This window comes from Suncus etruscus, chromosome 8, assembly GCF_024139225.1.
Source record: "Suncus etruscus isolate mSunEtr1 chromosome 8, mSunEtr1.pri.cur, whole genome shotgun sequence".
Classification (NCBI taxonomy): Eukaryota; Metazoa; Chordata; class Mammalia; order Eulipotyphla; family Soricidae; genus Suncus; species Suncus etruscus.
In genome coordinates this window covers 107152021-107174332 of record NC_064855.1, presented here as the reverse complement: position 1 = coordinate 107174332, position 22312 = coordinate 107152021, and the positions used below count along the sequence as shown (strand labels likewise).

Here is a 22312-nt window from a genome sequence, read left to right as displayed (position 1 = left end):
ACCAATAGAATTTTAGGATATAGACAGATATTCGATGATGAGTGAATATTCACCAGGATGAAAATCCCAACAACTGGTATGCATGAAGAAATATTATTCTTAGAGTTCTTCATATAGACTCCCTTACATAGACCTTCCAATTTTCACTTTTATTTCAACTTTTGTTTTTTTAGGTAACACTTGGTGGTTCTTAGAGCTTACTTCTGGCTCTGTGATCAAAAATTATTTTTCTAATTGAACCAATTGTGGCACTAGAAATTTAACCCAGGACAGCTACATGTGAGGTATACACCTTATCCACTTATCTCTCCACCCTCAGACCTTCACTTTATTTTTATTTTCTCTTTTAGAACTTAAGTTGAATTATGGTTATCAGTCTTACTCTCAAATAATAAATAATATCACATTTATCAGCAAACTTAAAAGAAAAGGTCAGTGTGATAGTACCATAGGTAGAGAGCTTGTCTGGCATGAGACTTAGCTAGATTTATTTCCTAGAAACCCATATGGTCCCCTTAGCTTGCTAGTATTACTCCCTGGACACAAAACCAGGAGAAGGCCCTAAGTATCACTAGTAGTGGACAAAAAACTTTAAAAAATTATAACAAAGCAAACCAGAAGGACAAATAACTATATCTCCTTATAGTATTCTACAAAATATTTACCCAGAATTTCATGTAGGTTGGATTTTAATGCATCCCTAAGATTCTGTGGGCATTCTTATATGAAGTACATGGATTTGACTGATTCCATTATTGATCATCATTTCAAATATATTTCTCTCTCCCCATAAATTACATATTCAGAGATGGAAATGTCCCAAAGATGACGGATTTAAGGCTTGTCAACAATGAGAAGAAAAATTCTATTAGCAAATATTGAAAATATTACTGCTCAATATAAATCCTCAATATTTTTCCATAAATTAATAAAAATAACAATGAACAAGAAGACCAATCTTTGACTTAACCCTATTTAGAAAATGTTTGCTTCCTTCCACATGTGAAGAAAAACTAAGTGGGCTTAATATTAAGAGGAGAACACACTAATCAGTTGCATGCTTAGTGATAGCACACTGGAATTGTAAACCCTGTACAACTTTTTAGAGTACTAGTATAGAATTAATTGGGTGAAAATGTTCAAATTAGTCAGTATAGAAAGTCGTGTTGTGCTAGATAAATTCCCTCATGGTCTAACAAAAGGTCGTTTTCTTCTATATTTACTTAGAGATTCTTTTTCTAGTTTTTTCCTACTCCACTTTTACTGGCGTCTAGATATTTCCTTTTCATACCAATGTTAAAATATTAATTCATACACATTTTGCCCTTGTCAAATTCTACTTTATGATAGCTGTTACACTTCACAAAACTTAGTTCAATATACTAATCACAATTTTAGCATTAACCCATCGTGAAAGAATCATTGTAAAAATATGTAAATGTAATAAAGCTAAATATATTAATATACAATGTGAATGTACTTTAAATAAAATTTTGTTCATAGATTTTTGTTTAAATCTGACTTATGTATAACCCTTTATGTAAAGAGATGCCATAAACAAAATTCTCTGAACATGGGGAGAAGTATAGCATAAAAGTTCATATGTTTCATGTGCCTTACCTCATTTTCCTCCCTGTTGTACTCCAGAATATCACTAGGTATGACTCTGGAGACCACTGGAGACCCGAGATTGCTGCCTAACGTGGTGTGAATGTTCCATGGTACCACAGAACCAAGCAGTGCCATAGAATTTAGACTCTAGCATTGAGCTATTAGGCCAATTTAGTCAAATATAACTGGAGTAGCCGCAAGGCCCCAGAGTACTTCCAAGGAGCCCTCTCCCCCAACAAGGTTTGCTTCATAATTAATTCATTCTTCTCAATGCTTATATCATATACAATGTAGTACAATTCCAGATTATATTCATCTATTAATTCCAAATTCCTTCTTGTAGTTTATTCTAATCTGTCGTAGGTAAGTGAACTTAGTCAACATATATTGAAAAAGTTTTTTTTTTTTAATGCATAATTTTTTTTTATTTAAACACCTTGATTACATACATGATTGTGTTTGGGTTTCAGTCATAAAAGGAACACCACCCATCACCAGTGCAACATTCCCATCACCCAAGTCCCAAATCTCCCTCCTCCCCACCCAACGCCCGCCTGTACCCTAAACAGGCTCTACATTTCCCTCATACATTCTCAATATTAGGACAGTTCAAAATGTAGTTATTTCTCTAACTAAACTCATCACTCTTTGTGGTGAGCTTCCTGAGGTGAGCTGGAACTTCCAGCTCTTTTCTCTTTTGTGTCTGAAAATTATTATTACAAGGGTGTCTTTCATTTTCCTTAAAACCCATAGATGAGTGAGACCATTCTGCGTTTTTCTCTCTCTCTCTGACTTATTTCACTCAGCATAATAGATTCCATGTACATCCATGTATAGGAAAATTTCATGACTTCATCTCTCCTGACAGCTGCATAATATTCCATTGTGTATATGTACCACAGTTTCTTTAGCCATTCGTCTGTTGAAGGGCATCTTGGTTGTTTCCAGAGTCTTGCTATGGTAAATAGAGCTGCAATGAATATAGGTGTAAGGAAGGGGTTTTTGTATTGTATTTTTGTGTTCCTAGGGTATATTCCTAGGAGTGGTATAGCTGGATCGTATGGGAGCTCGATTTCCAGTTTTTGGAGGAATCTCCATATCGCTTTCCATAAAGGTTGAACTAGACAGCATTCCCACCAGCAGTGGATAAGAGTTCCTTTCTCTCCACATCCCCGCCAACACTGTTTATTCTCATTCTTTGTGATGTGTGCCATTCTCTGGGGTGTGAGGTGGTATCTCATCGTTGTTTTGATTTGCATCTCCCTGATGATTAGTGATGTGGAACATTTTTTCATGTGTCTTTTGGCCATGCGTATTTCTTCTTTGTCAAAGTGTCTGTTCATTTCTTCTCCCCATTTTTTGATGGGGTTAGATGTTTTTTTCTTGTAAAGTTCTGTCAGTGCCTTGTATATTTTGGAGATTAGCCCCTTATCTGATGGGTATTGGGTGAATAGTTTCTCCCACTCAGTGGGTGGCTCTTGTATCCTGGGCACTATTTCCTTTGAGGTGCAGAAGCTTCTCAGCTTAATATATTCCCATCTGTTAATCTCTGCTTTCACTTGCTTGGAGAGTGCAGTTTCCTCCTTGAAGATGCCTGTAATGTCCTGTAGTGTTTTGCCTATGTGCTGTTCTATATATCTTATGGTTTTGGGGCTGATATCGAGGTCTTTAATCCATTTGGATTTTACCTTTGTACATGATGTTAGCTGGGGGTCTAAGTTTAATTTTTTGCAAGTGGCTATCCAATTGTGCCAACACCACTTGTTGAAGAGGCTTTCCCTGCTCCATTTAGGATTTCCTGCTCCTTTATCAAAAATTAGATGGTTGTATGTCTGGGGAACATTTTCTGAGTATTCAAGCCTATTCCACTGATCTGAGGACCTATCCTTATTCCAATACCATGCTGTTTTGATAACTGTTGCTTTGTAGTACAGTTTAAAGTTGGGAAAAGTAATTCCTCCCATATTCTTTTTCCCAATGATTTCTTTAGCTATTCGAGGGTGTTTATTGTTCCAAATGAATTTCAAGAGTGTCTGATCCACTTCTTTGAAGAATGTCATGGGTATCTTTAGAGGGATGGCATTAAATCTGTATAATGCCTTGGGGAGTATTGACATTTTGATGATGTTAATCCTGCCAATCCATGAGCAGGGTATGCGTTTCCATTTCCGTGTGTCCTCTCTTATTTCTTGGAGCAGAGTTTTATAGTTTTCTTTGTATAGGTCCTTCACATATTTAGTCAAGTTGATTCCAAGATATTTGAGTTTGTGTGGTACTATTGTGAATGGGGTTGTTTTCTTAATGTCCATTTCATCCTTATTACTATTGGTATATAGAAAGGCCATTGATTTTTGTGTGTTAATTTTGTAGCCTGCCACCTTGCTATATGAGTCTATTGTTTCTAGAAGCTTTTTGATAGAGTCTTTAGGGTTTTCTAAGTAGAGTATCATGTCATCTGCAAACAGTGAGAGCTTGACTTCTTCCTTTCCTATCTGGATTCCCTTGATATCCTTTTCTTGCCTAATCGCTATAGCAAGTACTTCCAGTGCTATGTTGAATAGGAGTGGTGAGAGAGGACAGCCTTGTCTTGTGCCAGAATTTAGAGGGAAGGCTTTCAGTTTTTCTCCATTGAGGATAATATTTGCCACTGGCTTGTGGTAGATGGCCTTCACTATATTGAGAAAGGTTCCCTCCATTCCCATCTTGCTGAGAGTTTTGATCAAGAATGGGTGTTGGACCTTATCAAATGCTTTCTCTGCATCTATTGATATGATCATGTGGTTTTTATTTTTCTTGTTATTGATGTTGTGTATTATGTTGATAGATTTACGGATGTTAAACCAGCCTTGCATTCCTGGGATGAAACCTACTTGATCGTAGTGGATGATCTTCTTAACGAGGCATTGAATCCTATTTGCCAGGATTTTGTTGAGGATCTTTGCATCTGCATTCATCAGTGATATTGGTCTGTAATTTTCTTTTTTGGTAGCGTCTCTGTCTGGTTTAGGTATCAAGGTGATGTTGGCTTCATAAAAGCTATTTGGAAGTGTTTCTGTTTGTTCAATTTCATGAAAGAGTCTTGCCAAGATTGGCAGTAGTTCCTCTTGGAAAGTTTGATAGAATTCATTAGTGAATCCATCTGGACCTGGGCTTTTGTTTTTCGGCAGACATTTGATTACTGTTTTAATTTCATCAATGGTGATGGGGGTGTTTAGATATGCTACATCCTCTTCCTTCAACCGTGGAAGATTATAAGAGTCCAAGAATTTATCCATTTCTTCCAGGTTCTCATTTTTAGTGGCGTAGAGTTTTTCAAAGTAGTTTCTGATTACCCTTTGAATCTCTGTCATATCAGTAGTGATCTCTCCTTTTTCATTCCTGATACGAGTTATCAAGTTTCTCTCTCTCTCTTTCTTTGTTAGGTTTGCCAGTGGTCTATCAATCTTGTTTATTTTTTCAAAGAACCAACTTCTGCTTTCGTTGATCTTTCGGATTGTTTTTTGAGTTTCCACTTCCTTGATTTCTGCTCTCAACTTTGTTATTTCCTTCTGTCTTCCTATTCTTGGGTCCTTTTGTTGAGTATTTTCTAGTTCTATTAGCTGTGTCATTAAGCTACTCAGGTAAGCTCCTTCTTCCTTCCTGATGTGTGCTTGCAAAGCTATAAATTTTCCTCTCAGTACTGCTTTTGCTGTGTCCCATAAGTTCTGAGAGTTTGTGTCTTTATTGTCATTTGTTTCCAGGAACCTTTTTATTTCCTCCTTGATTTCATCTCGGACCCACTGGTTATTGAGCATGAGGCTGTTTAACTTCCAGGTGTTAAAGTGTTTCTTCTGAGTCCCTTTGGAGTTCACAAATAATTTCAGAGCCTTGTGGTCAGCGAAGGTAGTCTGCAAAATTTCTATCCTCTTGATCTTATGGAGGTATGTTTTATGTGCCAGCATGTAGTCTATCCTGGAGAATGTCCCATGTACATTGGAGAAGAATGTGTATCCAGGTTTCTGGGGATGGAGTGTCCTATATATATCCACTAGGCCTCTTTCTTCCATTTCTCTCCTCAGGTCTAGTATATTCTTGTTGGGTTTCAGTCTGGTTGACCTGTCCAGTGTTGACAAAGCCGTGTTAAGGTCCCCCACAATTATTGTGTTGTTGTTGATATTATTTTTCAGATTTGTCAACAGTTGTATTAAATATTTTGCTGGCCCCTCATTTGGTGCATATATGTTTAGGAGAGTGAATTCTTCCTGCTCTACGTACCCCTTGATTAATATAAAATGTCCGTCTTTGTCCCTTACAACCTTCCTGAGTATAAAGTTTGCATTATCTGATATTAGTATGGCCACTCCAGCTTTTTTATGGGTGTTGTTTGCTTGGATAACTTTTCTCCAGCCTTTTATTTTGAGTCTATGTTTGTTCTGACTATTCAGGTGCATTTCTTGTAGGCAGCAGAAGGTTGGATTGAGTTTTTTGATCCATTTAGCCACTCTGTGTCTCTTAACTGGTGCATTTAGTCCATTGACGTTGAGAGAAAGAATTGTCCTGGGATTTAACGCCATCTTTATTTCAAAATTTGGTGTGTCTTTTGGGTAGTCTTGTCTTAGATTAGGTCTTTCAGTTTTTCTCTTAAGACTGGTTTTGTGTCTGTGAAGTTTCTGAGCTGTTTTTTGTCTGTGAAACCATGTATTCTTCCATCAAACCGGAAAGTGAGTTTTGCTGGGTATAGTATTCTGGGTGAAGCATTCATTTCATTCAGTCTTGTCACAATATCCCACCACTGCTTTCTGGCATTGAGCGTTTCTGGTGACAGGTCTGCTGTAAATCTCAGGGAAGCTTGCTTGAACGTGATTTCCCCTTTTGATCTTGCTGTTTTCAGAATTCTGTCTCTATCTGTGGGATTTGTCATTGTGACTAGGATGTGTCTTGGGGTGGTTTTTCTGGGGTCTCTTTTGGTTGGTACTCTTCGGGCATGCAGGATTTGATCACATATATTCTTTAGCTCTGGAAGTTTCTCTTTAATGATGTTCTTGACCATTGATTCTTCCTGGAAATTTTCTTCCTGGGTCTCTGGGACTCCAATGATTCTTAAGTTGTTTCTGTTGATCTTATCATAGACTTCTATTTTCGTCTGTTCCCATTCTTTGACTAATTTTTCCATTGTCTGCTCATTTGCTTTAAGTTTTTTGTCCAATCTCTCCTGCTGTATGGAATTGTTATGTATCTCATCTTCCACAGCACCAAGTCTATTCTCAGCTTCTGATACCCTGTCCCAGAGCTTATCCATTTTGTCATTCACTTCGTTTACTGACTTTTTCAGTCCTGTTAGTTGACATGTTATTTCAGTTTGGAGTTTTGTCAATTCTGCCTTCATATTTTCTTGGTTCTTATTAGTGTTCTGTTCAACTCGATCCATGGTTTCTTGGAGTCTGTTGAGCACCTTCCATATTGCTAGTCTAAAGTCCTTATCTGAGAGGTTGATTAGTTGTTCAGTCATTATCTGGTCCTCAGAATTGTCATCTTCATTCTCTATGTCTGATGCTGGCCTGCGTTGTTTCCCCATTGTCACACTTGTATTGTGGGTTTTTCTACGTGTTGTGGTGGTATTCATTGTCTATATGATGTAGGCAGCACACTCCTCTGGCTCCTCCCTTTCTGGATGGGCTGACTTGCCTCTAAGGGAGGGGAGTCCTCCGTGGATGAAGCCTCACACTGGGTCAAATCTTAGGCCCGAGCATGCAACAGAGAAGACAGTCCAGAGAGAAATGTTTGCTTCTGTGATATAGCGCCATTCTTAGTGTGATTTTTCCTTCTTGTTGCAATGGAGTTCTTTCCTTAGAAAGAGTGCAAGGCCGCTCCGCTTCGCTATGTGGCCGTGTTCTGCTGGAGCCTCTTTTTGCCCCACTCGCAAGAGTTTCACGCAAGAGGACAGCAGACAGACATAGACAGGTCACACTCACAGTCTTTCACAGCTGAGCCCCACTGGGCCGGTGTACTTTCGCGGATTTTCCCCCCCTGGTGTCACACACAGGGAGCCAGCTTTTGCAAAGGTTAGCCGGTTTTTATGCTCTGAAGTCCCTCCCTGAAAATGGCATCTGGGCGAGCGAGGTTTCTGGAGGCTCTTTTTGCCCCACTCGCAAGAGTTTCACGCAAGAGGACAGTAGACAGACATAGACAGGTCACACTCACAGTCTTTCACAGCTGAGCCCCACTGGGCCGGTGTACTTTCGCGGATTTTCCCCGCCTGGTGTCACACACAGGGAGCCAGCTTTTGCAAAGGTTAGCCGGTTTTTATGCTCTGAAGTCCCTCCCTGAAAATGGCGTCTGGGCACGTGAGGTTTCTGGAGGCTCTTTTTGCCCCACTCGCAAGAGTTTCACGCAAGAGGACAGTAGACAGACATAGACAGGTCACACTCACAGTCTTTCACAGCTGAGCCCCACTGGGCCGGTGTACTTTGGCGGATTTTCCCCGCCTGGTGTCACACACAGGGAGCGCTCCAGGTAGAGGAAGAAGCCCGGGCCTTGCACCGCCGACGAGTCCCTCGGGCCGGCTCGAAAAAGTTTTAAATTAATCACAGCAAATTTTAAATCTCTATTTTTAGGGCAAGAGTGATAGGAGTAATAGTACAGTGGGTAGGTTACTTGTTTTGCATATAAACCATATGGTCCCCTGAGTCTGCCAGGAATAATATCTGAGAGCAGAGTCAGAAATAATCTCTGATCATTTCCAGGTGTAGTTAAAAACAAAAAAATAAAAATAAAAACAAAACTTGGTATCACTGAGAATATGCTTTTTTTTTTTTTGGTTGGGCAATATTTATTTCTTTTGGCACAATGATATATAAGACTGTTAACAGTAGTGCTTCTGGCATACAATGATGCACTCCTATGCCCTCTGCCAAATTCTTGCAGACCTCCACATAATGTCAGGGATATCGCTTGCCCTGCATTTACCTGGCTGACAAATCCTGGGATCCTTAATTGGGTCAGTGTTATCACAGTAGCTTTCAAGTCCCTTGAATATCAGCATGCATGTATGTTTCCTTGTCATTGTGCATATTATTCTACCAAGGATAAGAGCACATTGCCCTTTCTATGACTGTAAAAATCTATCTATTCTATCACCTCACATATTGCAATAAACTAGATAGATTTGATGGAGAGCACAAATTTAAGATACGTAAAATTTGGACGTTTGCATTTTATTTACATTCCTTTGGAGTCTGAAGGTTTATATATTTTATATCTTATCTATTTTACTGTATCTTTCATATAAAATATCCCTCACAGTAAATTTTTTAACTATTATTATAGTTTATGGAAATATAATGATTTTCATGTTCTAACATAACTAATTCTGGCTATTATTTTAATTTTCATTTCCTTTTGTATATTAACATTTCACTGAGCTATGTAAAAATACAATATCAATGTGACTGATTTTATTCTTCACAGTTAGATACATGAAGATGTGTACAGAGAAATTGATGAGATACTAGCTATCTCAACATCCTATCTTAATTGAGAGTGCATTAGTGTGTACAATCCACATTAAATGAAATTTTGATAGGTATTAAAAGTGAAGTGCATAACTATTCTAAAGTAATTTAGATGCACCCAGCTGAATCTTTACTAATTGTGCATAGGTAAAAGAGGTGGAAAATTGATTAATCTATTTTCAAATATAACATGGGATTTTCACTGATGTTAATTACACTCCCATTCGTTATAGACTTTTACCAAGGGTGGCCATAATTTTCAAGATGGCAATGTTGGAGAATCCTTTGCATCTTCCTCCAACTGAAATCCTGAACATATATCTATAATCATGAAGCAGCTGCCTCTGAAATAAATACTGTTATTAACTTAGCAAGCCCACTCTGATTGAGAGCTAAAACATAGCCAACAGGTAGTAAAGGGTGAAGTCATTCATCGTCATTGGCCACACAGTATTTTTTAGAGAGAATCACATTTCAGTCCTCAAAATACACAGAATACCACATGTTGGGTGAGTCAGCAAAAGCATTTCTAAGAGAAACATTTAAATAGCTGCTTTGAAGGGAAAATATAAATAAATGGGGTAATTTTGTATTTCAAGGAATTAGAGAAATATCAAGCCAAAGAAATTAAGCCAAGTAAGTAAAAAATGTGGGAGCTGAAATCAATAATATAGATACAGGAGATAAGTAAATAAATCAAATGAGAATGTTTTCTTTCTTTAAAATATGGAATGTTGGGGCCTGAAAGGTGATGCAGCGGTAGGGTGCTTGCCTTGCAAGTGGCCGAACCAGGATAGACCTTGGCTCTATCTCCCAGTGTCCCATATGGTCCCACAAGCCAGGAGCGATTTCTGAGTGCATAGCCAGGAGTAACCCCTGAGCGTCACTGGGTGTGGCCCCAAAAAAACCCAAACAAACAAAAAGAAATACTGGGAGCATAGCAATTGTACAACAGGTAGGACATTTGCCTTGAATATGGCTGACCTTCAGCCTACTCGGAGCAATTTCTGAGTGCAGTGCCAGGAGTAACCTCTGAGCAACGCTGAGTGCACAACCCCCTAAAAAGAAATGCTTCATGAATTTGACTGCCATTCTTTTTCAGGGATCATGTTAATCAAATCTTGATCATTCTAATTTTAGTGTATGTGCTGCTGAAAACCTTTTATTGAAAAATGAGAAATTAAACAGCCTGACACATCTTCAACTCAAATAAAATTAATCAAAAGAAGAAAGTTTAGGGACCGAAGTGGTAGCACAGTGGTATAGTGTTTGCCTTACATGTGGCTGACCCAGATGGACAAAGGTTTAATCCCCAGCATCCCATATGGTCCCCTGAGCCAGGAGCAATTTCTGAATGCAAAACCAGGTGTAATCCAAAACAAGACAAAACAAACCCAAACAAAACTATAACAGTTCAATAAACTAGATAACAATATAAGTAAATAGTCACTTTAGTACTATAGTATTGGAAATAGAGATTACACAAAACTATTGGGGAAAAATGATAAACCAGCAATGTGGAGGCATTATTTATTTGAAGACACAGATAGGGTAGGGGGTTAAAGCTTTTGCCTCGCATACTGTCTACTCTGGTTTTGTATCTCAGTAATACATAGAGTCCACTGAGCAACAGCAGAGATCTCTCCTGATTTCAGAGACAGAAAAGATCCTGCTCACTGTGAAGTGTTCCTGTTTCCCCCCCAAAATTAGAAAAAAAAATCCTGAGTAACATAGAGCCTATCAGAAAACTGAATTTTAAGAGAGAAAAAAAAACATCCTGTAACAGAGAGGAACAGACAGCAATAGGTGGATTCTCTCAGGAATTCTAATAAATATTTAAAGAAAATTTTACTTTATTAACTGAGTTAATTAAACTTAAAAGACCCCTTTGCTTCTCAAGTTGTTCAGAATCAATATCCAGATGAGTTTGATGGCAATACTGTGATAAACTCAATTAGCAACAAACATTATTTTACACATATGTGAACTTACTTATATTATGAATAAATTATATCCAAATAGAAATCACTCATTCAATGATTTAAAGAAATTATTTTATCAATTAGTTACCAACTAATGTAAATGAATATTAAAATACATTAAAATATCTATAAAACATTATGAAATGTCCATATTTTTGGACTTAAGATAAGTTTATGATTATTTGCTTACATTGATTGATCAAGTAAAATATTTTAAGTTATATAGCACATGAAGAAAAGGGTATTTATTTGGGGATATTTTAACTAGAGAGAAATCAATCAAGTATTTATAAATAATATAACGTGATAATAATTAGTAGGATTTAATTGCTTACTATGCACAATACACTAAGTGTGAAAGCTCATTTAATTCCCACAAGAATTTATGATGTAGGTATTGTTATTGTTCCATTTCCCCAAAGGGAAATCTGAAGTAATGAGATTAAAAATTTAAATGTCCAAACCATAGTTAGAAAGTAACAGAGACTAATGTAAAACACAATCTGACAGCAGCACCTGAGCTTTTCATCTTTATACTTTGCAGACTCTCTGTTAATGGTTTAGTTCATTTCTCAAGGTCCACAAAAATATAACATTAAAATATTTCTGAGTAACTTCTATCGTATTTCTCTAATGATTTAACAAATGCAAAATATTTATGATTTTCTTAGAAAACTGGTGACTTTTCTCCCAAGTGAAATTTGTCTAACAGAAGTCTGAAACATCAAGTACCCCTGAGTTTCTTAAAGTGAGAATATGCATTTACGTAGGATTAGGCTTAAAAATACCTTATCTCAGAGATTGCTTTGGGAATGTGAGAAAGTCATTATTTGCTAGCTCCCCAGTAATCTATTTTGAATTTGTTAAATTCATTGATGTGTGAACTGGTTATCAAAGCTTGATAAACAGCTTATAAATCACTTTGAAGCTGGCAGAAATAAATATTAATGAGTCAATTTTCAAGGAACTTAAAATCAGTTTCTCCTATCACCATAAGTAAAAAAAAAGGGTACTGGTTGTTTTATTTATAAAAGTACCAACAATTTATTCATAATTAATGTGTCTCAAGGAAGTTATGAGGCTATAATATGAAATAAAATCATTCTTAAAGAACACTTTGAAATTCTACAAATTACAATTATATGAACATTTTATATAAATTTATTTGATTAAGTTTAAGTACAATGATGAATCTGGCCCTTAGAAGTAGAATGACTATGTTCTTCAATAAATTTGTATGGACTCTTCGGGGCAAGAGAATTGGGGAGGCTGAATCATACCAGAAGACCATAAACTTGTATAGTAAGGGATCAATCCTTGTGGTGATCAATGGATTACAGAAACCAAAAAGGATTGAACCAGAGCTGTCCTTATGTAAGGCAAGAACCTTAATCTGTACAATATTTCTAAGTCCATGGTTAATCTTACAATAGAAAAAAGAAAAATAATTTCTCAGGTACCAAGTCCCAACCAATGTCAGAACCTTTTCACAGATTCAAAGAGTTTCAGTAGCTTGTACAGACTAAGAGATTAATGAGCTGCAAACTCAGAACGTAAAATCATGTCTTTGTTACTACAAGCCTATGCTTTTTTATTGCAGTCTTTTCTATATATTAAGCACTTTCTATGTGATAGATGTTAAGGATACAAAAAGGCCCCCTCCTACTGTAGACAATAAATAACAAGAAGGGTCTTACAAATGTATACATCTAGGTCCAGAGAAATAGTACAGCAGGTAAGATATTTGCCTTGTATGTAAATGACCTGAGTTTGATCCCTCAAGCCACCTAGGCTCCCTGAACCCATCAGTAGTGAAACATGAGTGCAGAGTCAGGAGTAATTAATGAGCGCTTCTGAGTGTGACAAGAATGAAACAATAAAAATATTCTCATTTATACATATTTAAAAATCCTGCCTCTATGAAGTCAAATGATTAAACTAATCAGGTCTTGGTTTCTTGTGCATGCTATCCTTTTGGATAGCCACAATAGCATAACAGGATTTTTGATTTCTGGAATATAATGACAATTCTTCAAAACAACCAATACTTGAATTTTGATAAGTCATTTATATCTCATTTTGAATAAGTTATTTTATTTCTCTTTAAAATTCTGGCATATGTCTGATTTACATAAAGGAATGGAGGGACAAACAAGAACAAGATCATTTGCAAAAATTTGGGGACCTTGTTCATTACTAAATAAGGTCCAGCATAAGAATATCAATGTAAGAACATTTATAGGGGGCCGGAGCTATATAGCACAGCAGTAGAACGTTTGCCTTGCAAGCAGCCAACCCAGGACAGAGAGTGGTTTGAATCACAGCATCCCATATGGTCCCCTGAGTCAGACAGGAGAAATTTCTAAGTGCAGAACTATGCTGGTTGTGACTTGAAAACAAAGCAAAACAAAACAAAACAAACAAAAACATCTACAGAAGAATATCCATCCACATGGAACAGGGAATGAAACTCTGCTCACACATTATCACTCTAAGCCTTACCACAGATGCTATTTATCTAAGTAAGGCATCCCTCTGAGTCTTTTTTTAATGATCTTTTTTAATGTTTTTATTGGATTAAAGAGCTGTTATTTACAAAGTTATTGATAGTTGCATTCTAGTTCTATAATATTTTGACACCAATCTCATTCACCACCAATGTTAACTTCCAGCACCATATTCCATCATTCCCAACCCCTCTCCACCTGCCACTCAGACAAGTGTATTGCAAGGATTGGTGGTCGCAGTTTTGATCCCATATTTGTGTTGTTGAGTCTGATTTGGGTTTGTAATTAGACCACTCTTTCACATAACCAAAGTAGCAAAAGTCGTGACTTCTGTTTTCTCATTACATTCCTTTCTCATCTTCTTTTGCCTCACTTTTTACCCTTTCCTTCCCTTTCCTTTCCCTTAAGTTTTGCAGACATGAATAATCTAGAATGTAATTTTCTACATTACATATCTTTCATTTATTTTTGGGCCATACCCAGTGGCACTCGGGGTTACTCCTGGCTATGTGCTCAGAAATTGCTCCTGGCTTGATGTACCATATGGGATCCCAGGAGATCAAACTGCGATCTGTGCTAGGTTAGTGGATAGCAAGGCAAATGTCCTACCACTTGCACCACCACTCCAGCCCCTATATTACATATCTTTATCCAGTTATTCTAGATACCACATATATGTGAGATCTTCCTGTGTGTTTCTCTTTATTTTCCTAGCTTACTTCACTCAATGTATTTTCCAGTTCCAAACAGTTTGAAAATTTTTTTCATAATTTTATCATTACTAGTAGCTGCATAGTATTTCATTGTGTATATGTACACACAATCCATTTATCTTTGGTTGGGAATGTATGTTGATTTCATATGTTTACTATTTTCTTTATTTTTGTTTTTGTTTTGGGCCACACTCAGTGATGCTCACGGGTTACTCCTAGCTATGCACTAAAAAATAGCTCCTGGCTTAGGGGACCATACAGGGTGCTGGAGGATAGAACTGTGGTTTGTCTAAAGTTAATGCATGCAAGGCAAATGCCCTACTTCTTGTGCTCTTGCCCCAGGGTTTTATTTTTTATTATTTAAAAAATTAACATTCTAGATTTCTAGAGACTCCTCCTAGGTCTTTTAAATTAGAAAGAAAAGTCAAGGAGGATGTTAATTTCTCTCTTGAACTCCTACCAGGGAACTGAATTTGAAAGCTAAATATGGAAATGTGTACTAATTCAGCAAATAAGTGTTGTAGTGCTTCATGGAACTAGGAAGTAAAGGACTCTATTTTAGGAAAAAGAATTCAGAAAAATTAGCAGCAACACTTCCTATGTCATGGTTTAGGATTTCTGAACTATTGGAAGGAACTATTATGCGAATTTTGAGCAAAGGGCTCTATAGAGGTTGGAGAATTCAAATGTTTTCATTTCCTTCGGTGTGATGATTTTGTTTCAACACTTTTATAAGTCTTCTTAAAAGAAAAAAACATGGTTAGGTACATACCACATGTGGAAAATCATCACCCCATCACTATGACAGATTTTAGAGCATCCTGAAGAAACACTTCAAACACTGTCTTGTTTAAAGAAAATCCAGCAGCTTCTATCTATGTTAGAGCTTTGAAATGCTACAATAACTGCCCCCTCTCCTTTTTTTTTAACTAGACCCCATGCCAGTAGTTTTCATGCATATTGCCTTTTTGATAAAAAAAAAAGGTACTGCCAAAGTTATGCATCACTGTTCTCTTTTTATCAATGAGGATGCTGAGACCCAAAAGACAAGAAGGCGGGATGTGAAGGATGTCAAATTAGATGAAGGGGGTCAGAAGGTACTAACTTTAAGTGATAAAAATAAGTAAGTCCTGGGGATATAATGACAGCATGCTGTCTAAAATAATAATGCTGTATTGTATATTTGAAAGTGTCTAAGAAAGTCTATTTTCAAAAGGAGAGAAAGGCTAAGAGACTTTCAAGTTCTTGGCAGAATAAAGATTCAAACCCAGGACAGTTCTGATTTTAAACTTGAGCTCACCCCTTACTCTATCTCTCTGAGATCACCCTCTGGGAAATCTACTGAAAGAATAAAATGGAGTTTTGCATCACTAAAATCTTGGTGTGAAATATATTTTTTAAATATCTAATTGAATAATGTGGTTGTTGCATACTCCAAATACTGGAAAGAGCATTTGCTTGTTAAACTATGGTCATTTTAAATTTCACAGTGATGTGTTTGGATTCAACCAACTTTTCTGTCTAAGGCTAAGCCTTGAGTACCAAGAAGTTACCTGGGAAACCGGAAATGGCTTCTTACCTGCTCCAGTAATTGTTGCCCACTGACATGAGCTTGCATCACAGCGTCATTAACCAGCAAGTGGAAGTTCAGGAGCACATGTTCAATGTCATAGGTTCCATGCATGGCATTGGACAGCTCTTCCAGCGACCGGATGTATGCATGCCAGTGTGGATTCAGCTCAGCCATGTAGGCCAAACAGCCTCTCACGACATTGAGGCAATATCCCATACAAGGCTTGCTGGCAGTAAGGCCCTGGCAGAAGGGGCAGTACTGCATCTTCAGGAGTGCCCTGCTGCAGTCTTTAGAGAAATGCAGATGGTCCGTGGTATTGATGACTTCGATGCCCAGATTCAGGGCCTGCAGAAACGTGCGACTGGGCAAGAGTGACCGTCCCATCTGCCCTAACACCTTCTTGGGAACATTCCCAAATGGATTAATGTCCCGGCGGGCCTTCCGGATGCACTCTGAGTATTCCAGAGAACTGTCGGTCACATCAGGGTTAATGAGATGATTGTAGACCAGAGGGAAAAGACTGTCAAAGAATCGGTTTATAAACTCATCAGGGTGAACGTCAGCACCAAATAAATAGAGTCCAACATCCAGGAAGAACTCCTGCACAGAAGCAGACGCCTCTAAGGCCATATTTCTGTAGGTGTTGCAAAAAAGTATACTGGTATAATTTTCTGCTTGTCTGATGAGCGTTTCAAGCGTTTCTGGAACAAAAGCAGAAGTAAAAGATGAAAAGACTTAGTATTCATATTAAAACTCTTCATCCATCTGCTTCAGACAGTAAATAAGCTTAATGCATGGAAACTAACCTAAGGATGAAAATGAGAATGTTCAGTCTAATGAAACTAATATATTTTTCCTAGGATCAAGATTGGCTAACAATGACCATTACACAGAACACAAAGGTTTGAAAGAGATAAATATTCTAGAATTCAATGATTCTAACGAGTATAGAAGTTTAAAAGACGTTATATCATGTTCATTTTATACTGACTTCATTTAGTAGGCATTAATAACAGGCAGGGGATGGGGAAGGAGAGAAATGAGGGACAGTGGTGGTAGGAATGTTACACTGGTGAAGAGGTGTTTTCTTTTTATGACTGAAACCCAACTATAATCATGTATGTAATCATGGTGCTTAAGTAAAGAAAAGGAAAAATAAATAAACTACTTTAGGATAGAATAATATCACTGAGAATATATATATATGTATATGTATATGCATATATATATAATGTGTGTATTTTGGGGCATATTCAACAGTGCTTGGAGCTTATTTTTGGCTCTATACTCAAGCACTATCTCTGGCAGGGTTCAGAAGATCATAAAGAGTCCCAAGATTGAAATCAGGTCAGCTGTGTGCAAGGCAAATGCATGACCTATTGTACTATCTCTCTGGCACTGATAATAATTTTTATCATTAATTATATATAAGATACATAATTACATTAATAATTGATTAAACAAATAATATTATTTTTTTCAAAATTAAAGCTAGTATGTTATACTTTTTAATGAAATGAGAGAGGCAAAGTTTACAAAAAAAGCAATATAAAGAATCCTCAGAACTCTTGTTCAAATAAAAAAGACAAACATTGCATGAATAAACAATCTCTAAATTATGACAGTCAGCTAAGCCTTGGGAAAGTCTTGAGAAGTATTGATTGATAAAAATAAATCATGTGATTGGATCTTTTCAATTATCCTCTGCAATTTTTCCTCATCTTATTTTCGAAAGCATTACAGAAGAACATTTTATTTTCCTTAAGGACCTGATGCCTCTGGATCAATTTCTCCACAGAGATAAGTGAGACTGGTTTATCTACAAACACAAGCCAGTTGTACCAAACAGTAATTAAAGATTATATTTCAGAATGTTAATTTTAGATAGGAGTTGCCCACCTTAAATAGGCTGGTAGCCACCAACTTATAATTAGCTTGAATAAGGACACTAGATTATATCTATAATCAATTATAAAATATGTCAATAAAATTATTGCTCATAAACCAAATGTCATAGTTATTCTTAATTAGGTTTTTTACAAGCCACAAAGCAATTCATTAATCAAACCATGGTGGATTCTACACAAAGAGCTGTAACAACAATAGGATAAAATGAGATGATATAAGGCAGAGGTGCTCAGAGAGCTACTAATGAAGTGTAACTGTGTCATGAATATGTATAATGGCCTCGAAACAAGCAAACTACAAAGGATCAGCACTTATTGGGAAGAGCTCACGCATGCAGACAAAATACTTTGCCAGGTATCAGGATTCTGATTCTCAGGATTGTTCTGAGACTCAATCACATTACATGAATTAGGTTTTCCTTTCTCATATTTTAGTCATGTTAATTTAAAACACAATTCATGATAGACTTTCATGTATAAAATATTCCAGTTCACAACCTTCACAAGACTGTCCCCCCACTCAACCTATCCCCCACATAGGCCATCTTCACAGTCAATTCAGTCTCTTAGGCCAGTTTTCAGATTATGAGCCTTTGGCCATTAATTATTCCTTTCCTATACTTCTTTAGGCATTTCTGGCACACTACAATGATACTTTCCAGTTCCACTGATCATGGAAGATTGCATGATTTCATACTTTTTCATAGCTGAGTAATATTCAATCATATCTATATACCATTATTATTTTTTGTTTTTTGGGCCACACCAATTTGATGCTCAGGGGTTACCCCTGGCTAAGTGCTCAGAAATTGCCCCTGGCTTGGGGGGACCATATGGGACGCCGGGGGATCGAACCACAGTCCTTCCTTGGCTAGCGCTTGCAAGGCAGACACCTTACCTCTAGTGCCACCTCACTGGCCCCTATATACCATTATTTTATATAGGAGCACAAATGTCTTTCCTGAAAAAAGATTTTTTGGGACCTTGGGATAGATGCCCAGATTCATATTGTTATTAATATGGAAGCTCAACACTTAGGTTTCTGAGAAGAGTTCTTATTGTTTAGACCAGGGGTCTTCAAACTACGGCCCCCGGGCCACATGCGGCCCGCAGAGGAGTCTGGTCCGGCCGCCAGCAGTGAGTGATGTTTGGTTGCCAAGATACCTGCCAGCATATACACTCAGTGTATATCCAAATATCAGGAACCATGTACTCAAAATGGTAACCATCTTTGGTAGCACTTATGCCTGTGAACAGACTTTTTCAAGAATGAAACATCTGCAATCTCCAATCAGATCAAGATTAACTGATGCTCACTTGCATCACTTGTTACGGCTGGCAGTGACAAATATGGAACCGGACATTGACCAAGTCTTTAGCCAAAAGCAGGCCCACAGTTCCCATTGAAATACTGGTGCGGGATCTGTTTATTTATAAATGGTTTTCATTTTATTTATATAAGATATGTGCAGTGTGAGTAGGAATTAGTAGCTCATATAGTCCGGCCCTCCAACTCTCTAAAGGACCGTAATCCGGCCCCCACTTTAAAAAGTTTGAAGACCCCTGGTTTAGACAATCTAGTCAGCAGTGAATGAAGGCTCCTTCCTTCACTCTCCATTCTAGCACCCATTGGTTTTCTTCTTTTTGATGTGTGCCAATCTCACTGGTGAAAAGTCATAAATCATTGTTATGATTGTAATGATAAGGGATACATTTTTAATATACCAGTCAGCCACATATATAAGTTCCTTGAAGCTCTTTCTGTTTATCATGTATGAAATTTGATGGAGTTGATATTTTTTCTTGTAAAGTGTTTTCTTTCTTGTGAATTATATATCTTGGATATTTACCCTTTGTCAGATGAAATATATTTTCCCAGTTTTGTAGAGAAACCTGTCTTTTTATTCTGGCCATCATCACTCATTTTGTTTTTGGTGCAGATTTTTTAAATTTGATTTAGTCTCTTTTATATTTTCTTTCTTTTAGTTAGTCATTGGCAATGAGTTTTCATAGGTGCCACTAGATCTAATTTTATAAATAGTTCTGTTGTCAAATATGCAGGGCTTTATTTTAATTCACTTAGAATTGACTTTTTGCTTTATTGTGAGATAGATTGTGTGGGTTGATTTTCTTACATGGAACCAATGAGTTTTACCATAGCCATTTTCTGAAGAGGCATTCCTCACTCCATTCCATATTCTTAGCCCTCTTAGGCCCTTTTAAAGATTAATTTTTCATATTCCTTCACATCTATCACTTTGCTCTCAATTCTGTTCAAATGTTCTGAGAGTTTCTCCTCAGGCCAGTGCCATGATGTTTTGGAAACTATACCTTGATGGTATCATTTAAAGTTAGGAAAAGTAATGCCTTCCATTTTATTTTTTATCTAAGAATTACTTTGGTGTTGTGGAGTGGAATGGGTTAGAGTAATGATGTGTTTATAAATCCATAAAAATTTCAACAGCATTTTATTTATGTCACTAAAATATACTGATTTTTTAATCACAAAATATTATTGAAACGAGAGCTTTGGATATGATTGTCATTTGGACAATATTAACCATTTTAATAATCCATGTTTACAATCCCTCTATCTTCTCTTATTTCTTCTAACAGTGATGCATATTTTACTTTATATACATTTTCCCTTTCTTTTGTTAAACTGATTAGCGGGTAATTGATAATTTTAGGTGCAAATGTGAAAGAAATTTTAAAAATATCATCTCTTTACATATAGGAATATCATGGATTTCATGGTGTTGGTTTTATAGCCTGCTATGTTACTGTGTAAATTTGTTTGTTCTACACGTTTTTATATTCTGTAGGGTTTTCTAAGTATGATACCATGTCATCTCCAAATAGAGATTGTCTTTGTTTCTTTTCCATTCTGGATTCCCTTAATAACTCTTGCCTAATTGCCTCTGAGAAGGACTTTCAGCACAATATTGAATAATGGTGATGAATCAGATTTTAGAATGAAAACAGCAAGCTGTATGCAGTAGAAGAACTGTGTACTCCCCAAAGTGCTTGCGTTGACAACCAATTTCAGAAGAGAAGTTGCTGCAGCACTAAACCTGATAGGTACAAGATGCCATGGTGCTTAATTATCCTAGTGGCACAGATGAGGGAGCAACATTTCCAAAATTCACAGTACTGACAGCCTCGTAGGAACACAGAAAATTAGATGGGAATGTTGTTGCAGAAGCCCACTATGCTCAATTAGCAAAAACAATATGACAGAAGGCTCCACTTGCAGCGAAGAGCCCAGCGAATCCTTGAACAATAACTTCAGTAAGTAACTCCACTCTGAGACATATCATAATAAGAAATACCAAGTAAATTAGTTTTGCTTGATAAGGCGGCAGGCTGGAGAGGCGGGTGGGTAACATAGGACATTGTTGGAGGAAAACTGATGGTGGGATGGGTGTTGGATTGGGATAGCGAATTCCAGAAATGATTGTACTATGGGCAACTTTGTAAAGCACAATGTTTACATTAAGTTTCAAATGAGAATAAATATATGTGTTGAAAGCTAATTCCCACTGTGACAAGTTGAGGATATTTGAAAGCGGAACCTTCGGGAAGTGATTAGGTCATAAGATGGAGCCCTGGACAACAGAATGAGCACCCCTATAATAGAGATGCTGAAGAGCTTCCTTGCCCACCCCCCTTCTGCCTGTGAGAATGCAGTGAAATGGTCACTTATGAAAAATCAAATATATTGTTACCAGATGCTTTGCTTTTACATGCATATTGCATGCATAGACTTTCTATACACTATAACAAAAACAACCAAAATTGTCTGTTTTCATAAGCAACCACGAGTAAGATACAGGAGTAAGAGAGCATCTACTCAGCATTCCCAAAACAACAATTTTAAAGGCTGTTACAACTCTATTTCAACACAGAATAGGACATAGCCTCAAAAAAATGTTATTTATAAACATAGTCTTGTTCTAATTTTGAGGAACCTATTTGAGTCAAACAGATTCCACCTTGTTTCTGAATGCCATGTTGAAAATTCTTGGTGCATTGCAAAGGGCAGCCTGACTTGACAGCCTAATTCAATTTCTTAATTTCTTATCCATGACTGCTACTATGAATAGGAAAGACAAATAATTCTCAGTCTTTTATCTTATTGGTGATTAGGATAGAAAGAGGAGAGACCAACCCATCGATGACTGTAACAATAGAATCCCCAGTGCAAGTTTATACCAGATAACTCCTACCTATCAAATAATCAATGTTTTCAAGATACCAACTATACATAGACCACACCCTGACTGATTCCTTAAAATTCCCTAAGCCTGGAGTAGCACAGCTTGTCACATTTAGATGGTGATGACTGTTTGGTAACAAATTACCTTGGTGAAAGCTCTGATTAGTTGGTACTTAACAACCCTGATGAGAAGAAAAAAAAGCTAATGTTAAACAAAAGATTCATTCCTGTTCGTTTTTTTTTTTAAATGCTTTTTCTCGTTTAATGAGTTTCCAAGAATCTATCAATGACATTTAATGAAAACTTAATG

General features: G+C 37.0%; 1 protein-coding gene across 1 annotated transcript in view; it reads right to left on the bottom strand.

Annotated features, from left to right (window-relative positions):
- Nucleotides 1–22312, bottom strand: part of GPC5 (glypican 5) — a 1503836-nt gene that overhangs the window by 1179712 nt on the left and 301812 nt on the right. Inside the window, exon 3 of the mRNA XM_049778704.1 lies at nucleotides 15883–16577. Within this exon, the coding sequence (XP_049634661.1) occupies nucleotides 15883–16577 (695 nt within the window). The remainder of the gene's footprint in view (nucleotides 1–15882; nucleotides 16578–22312) is intronic.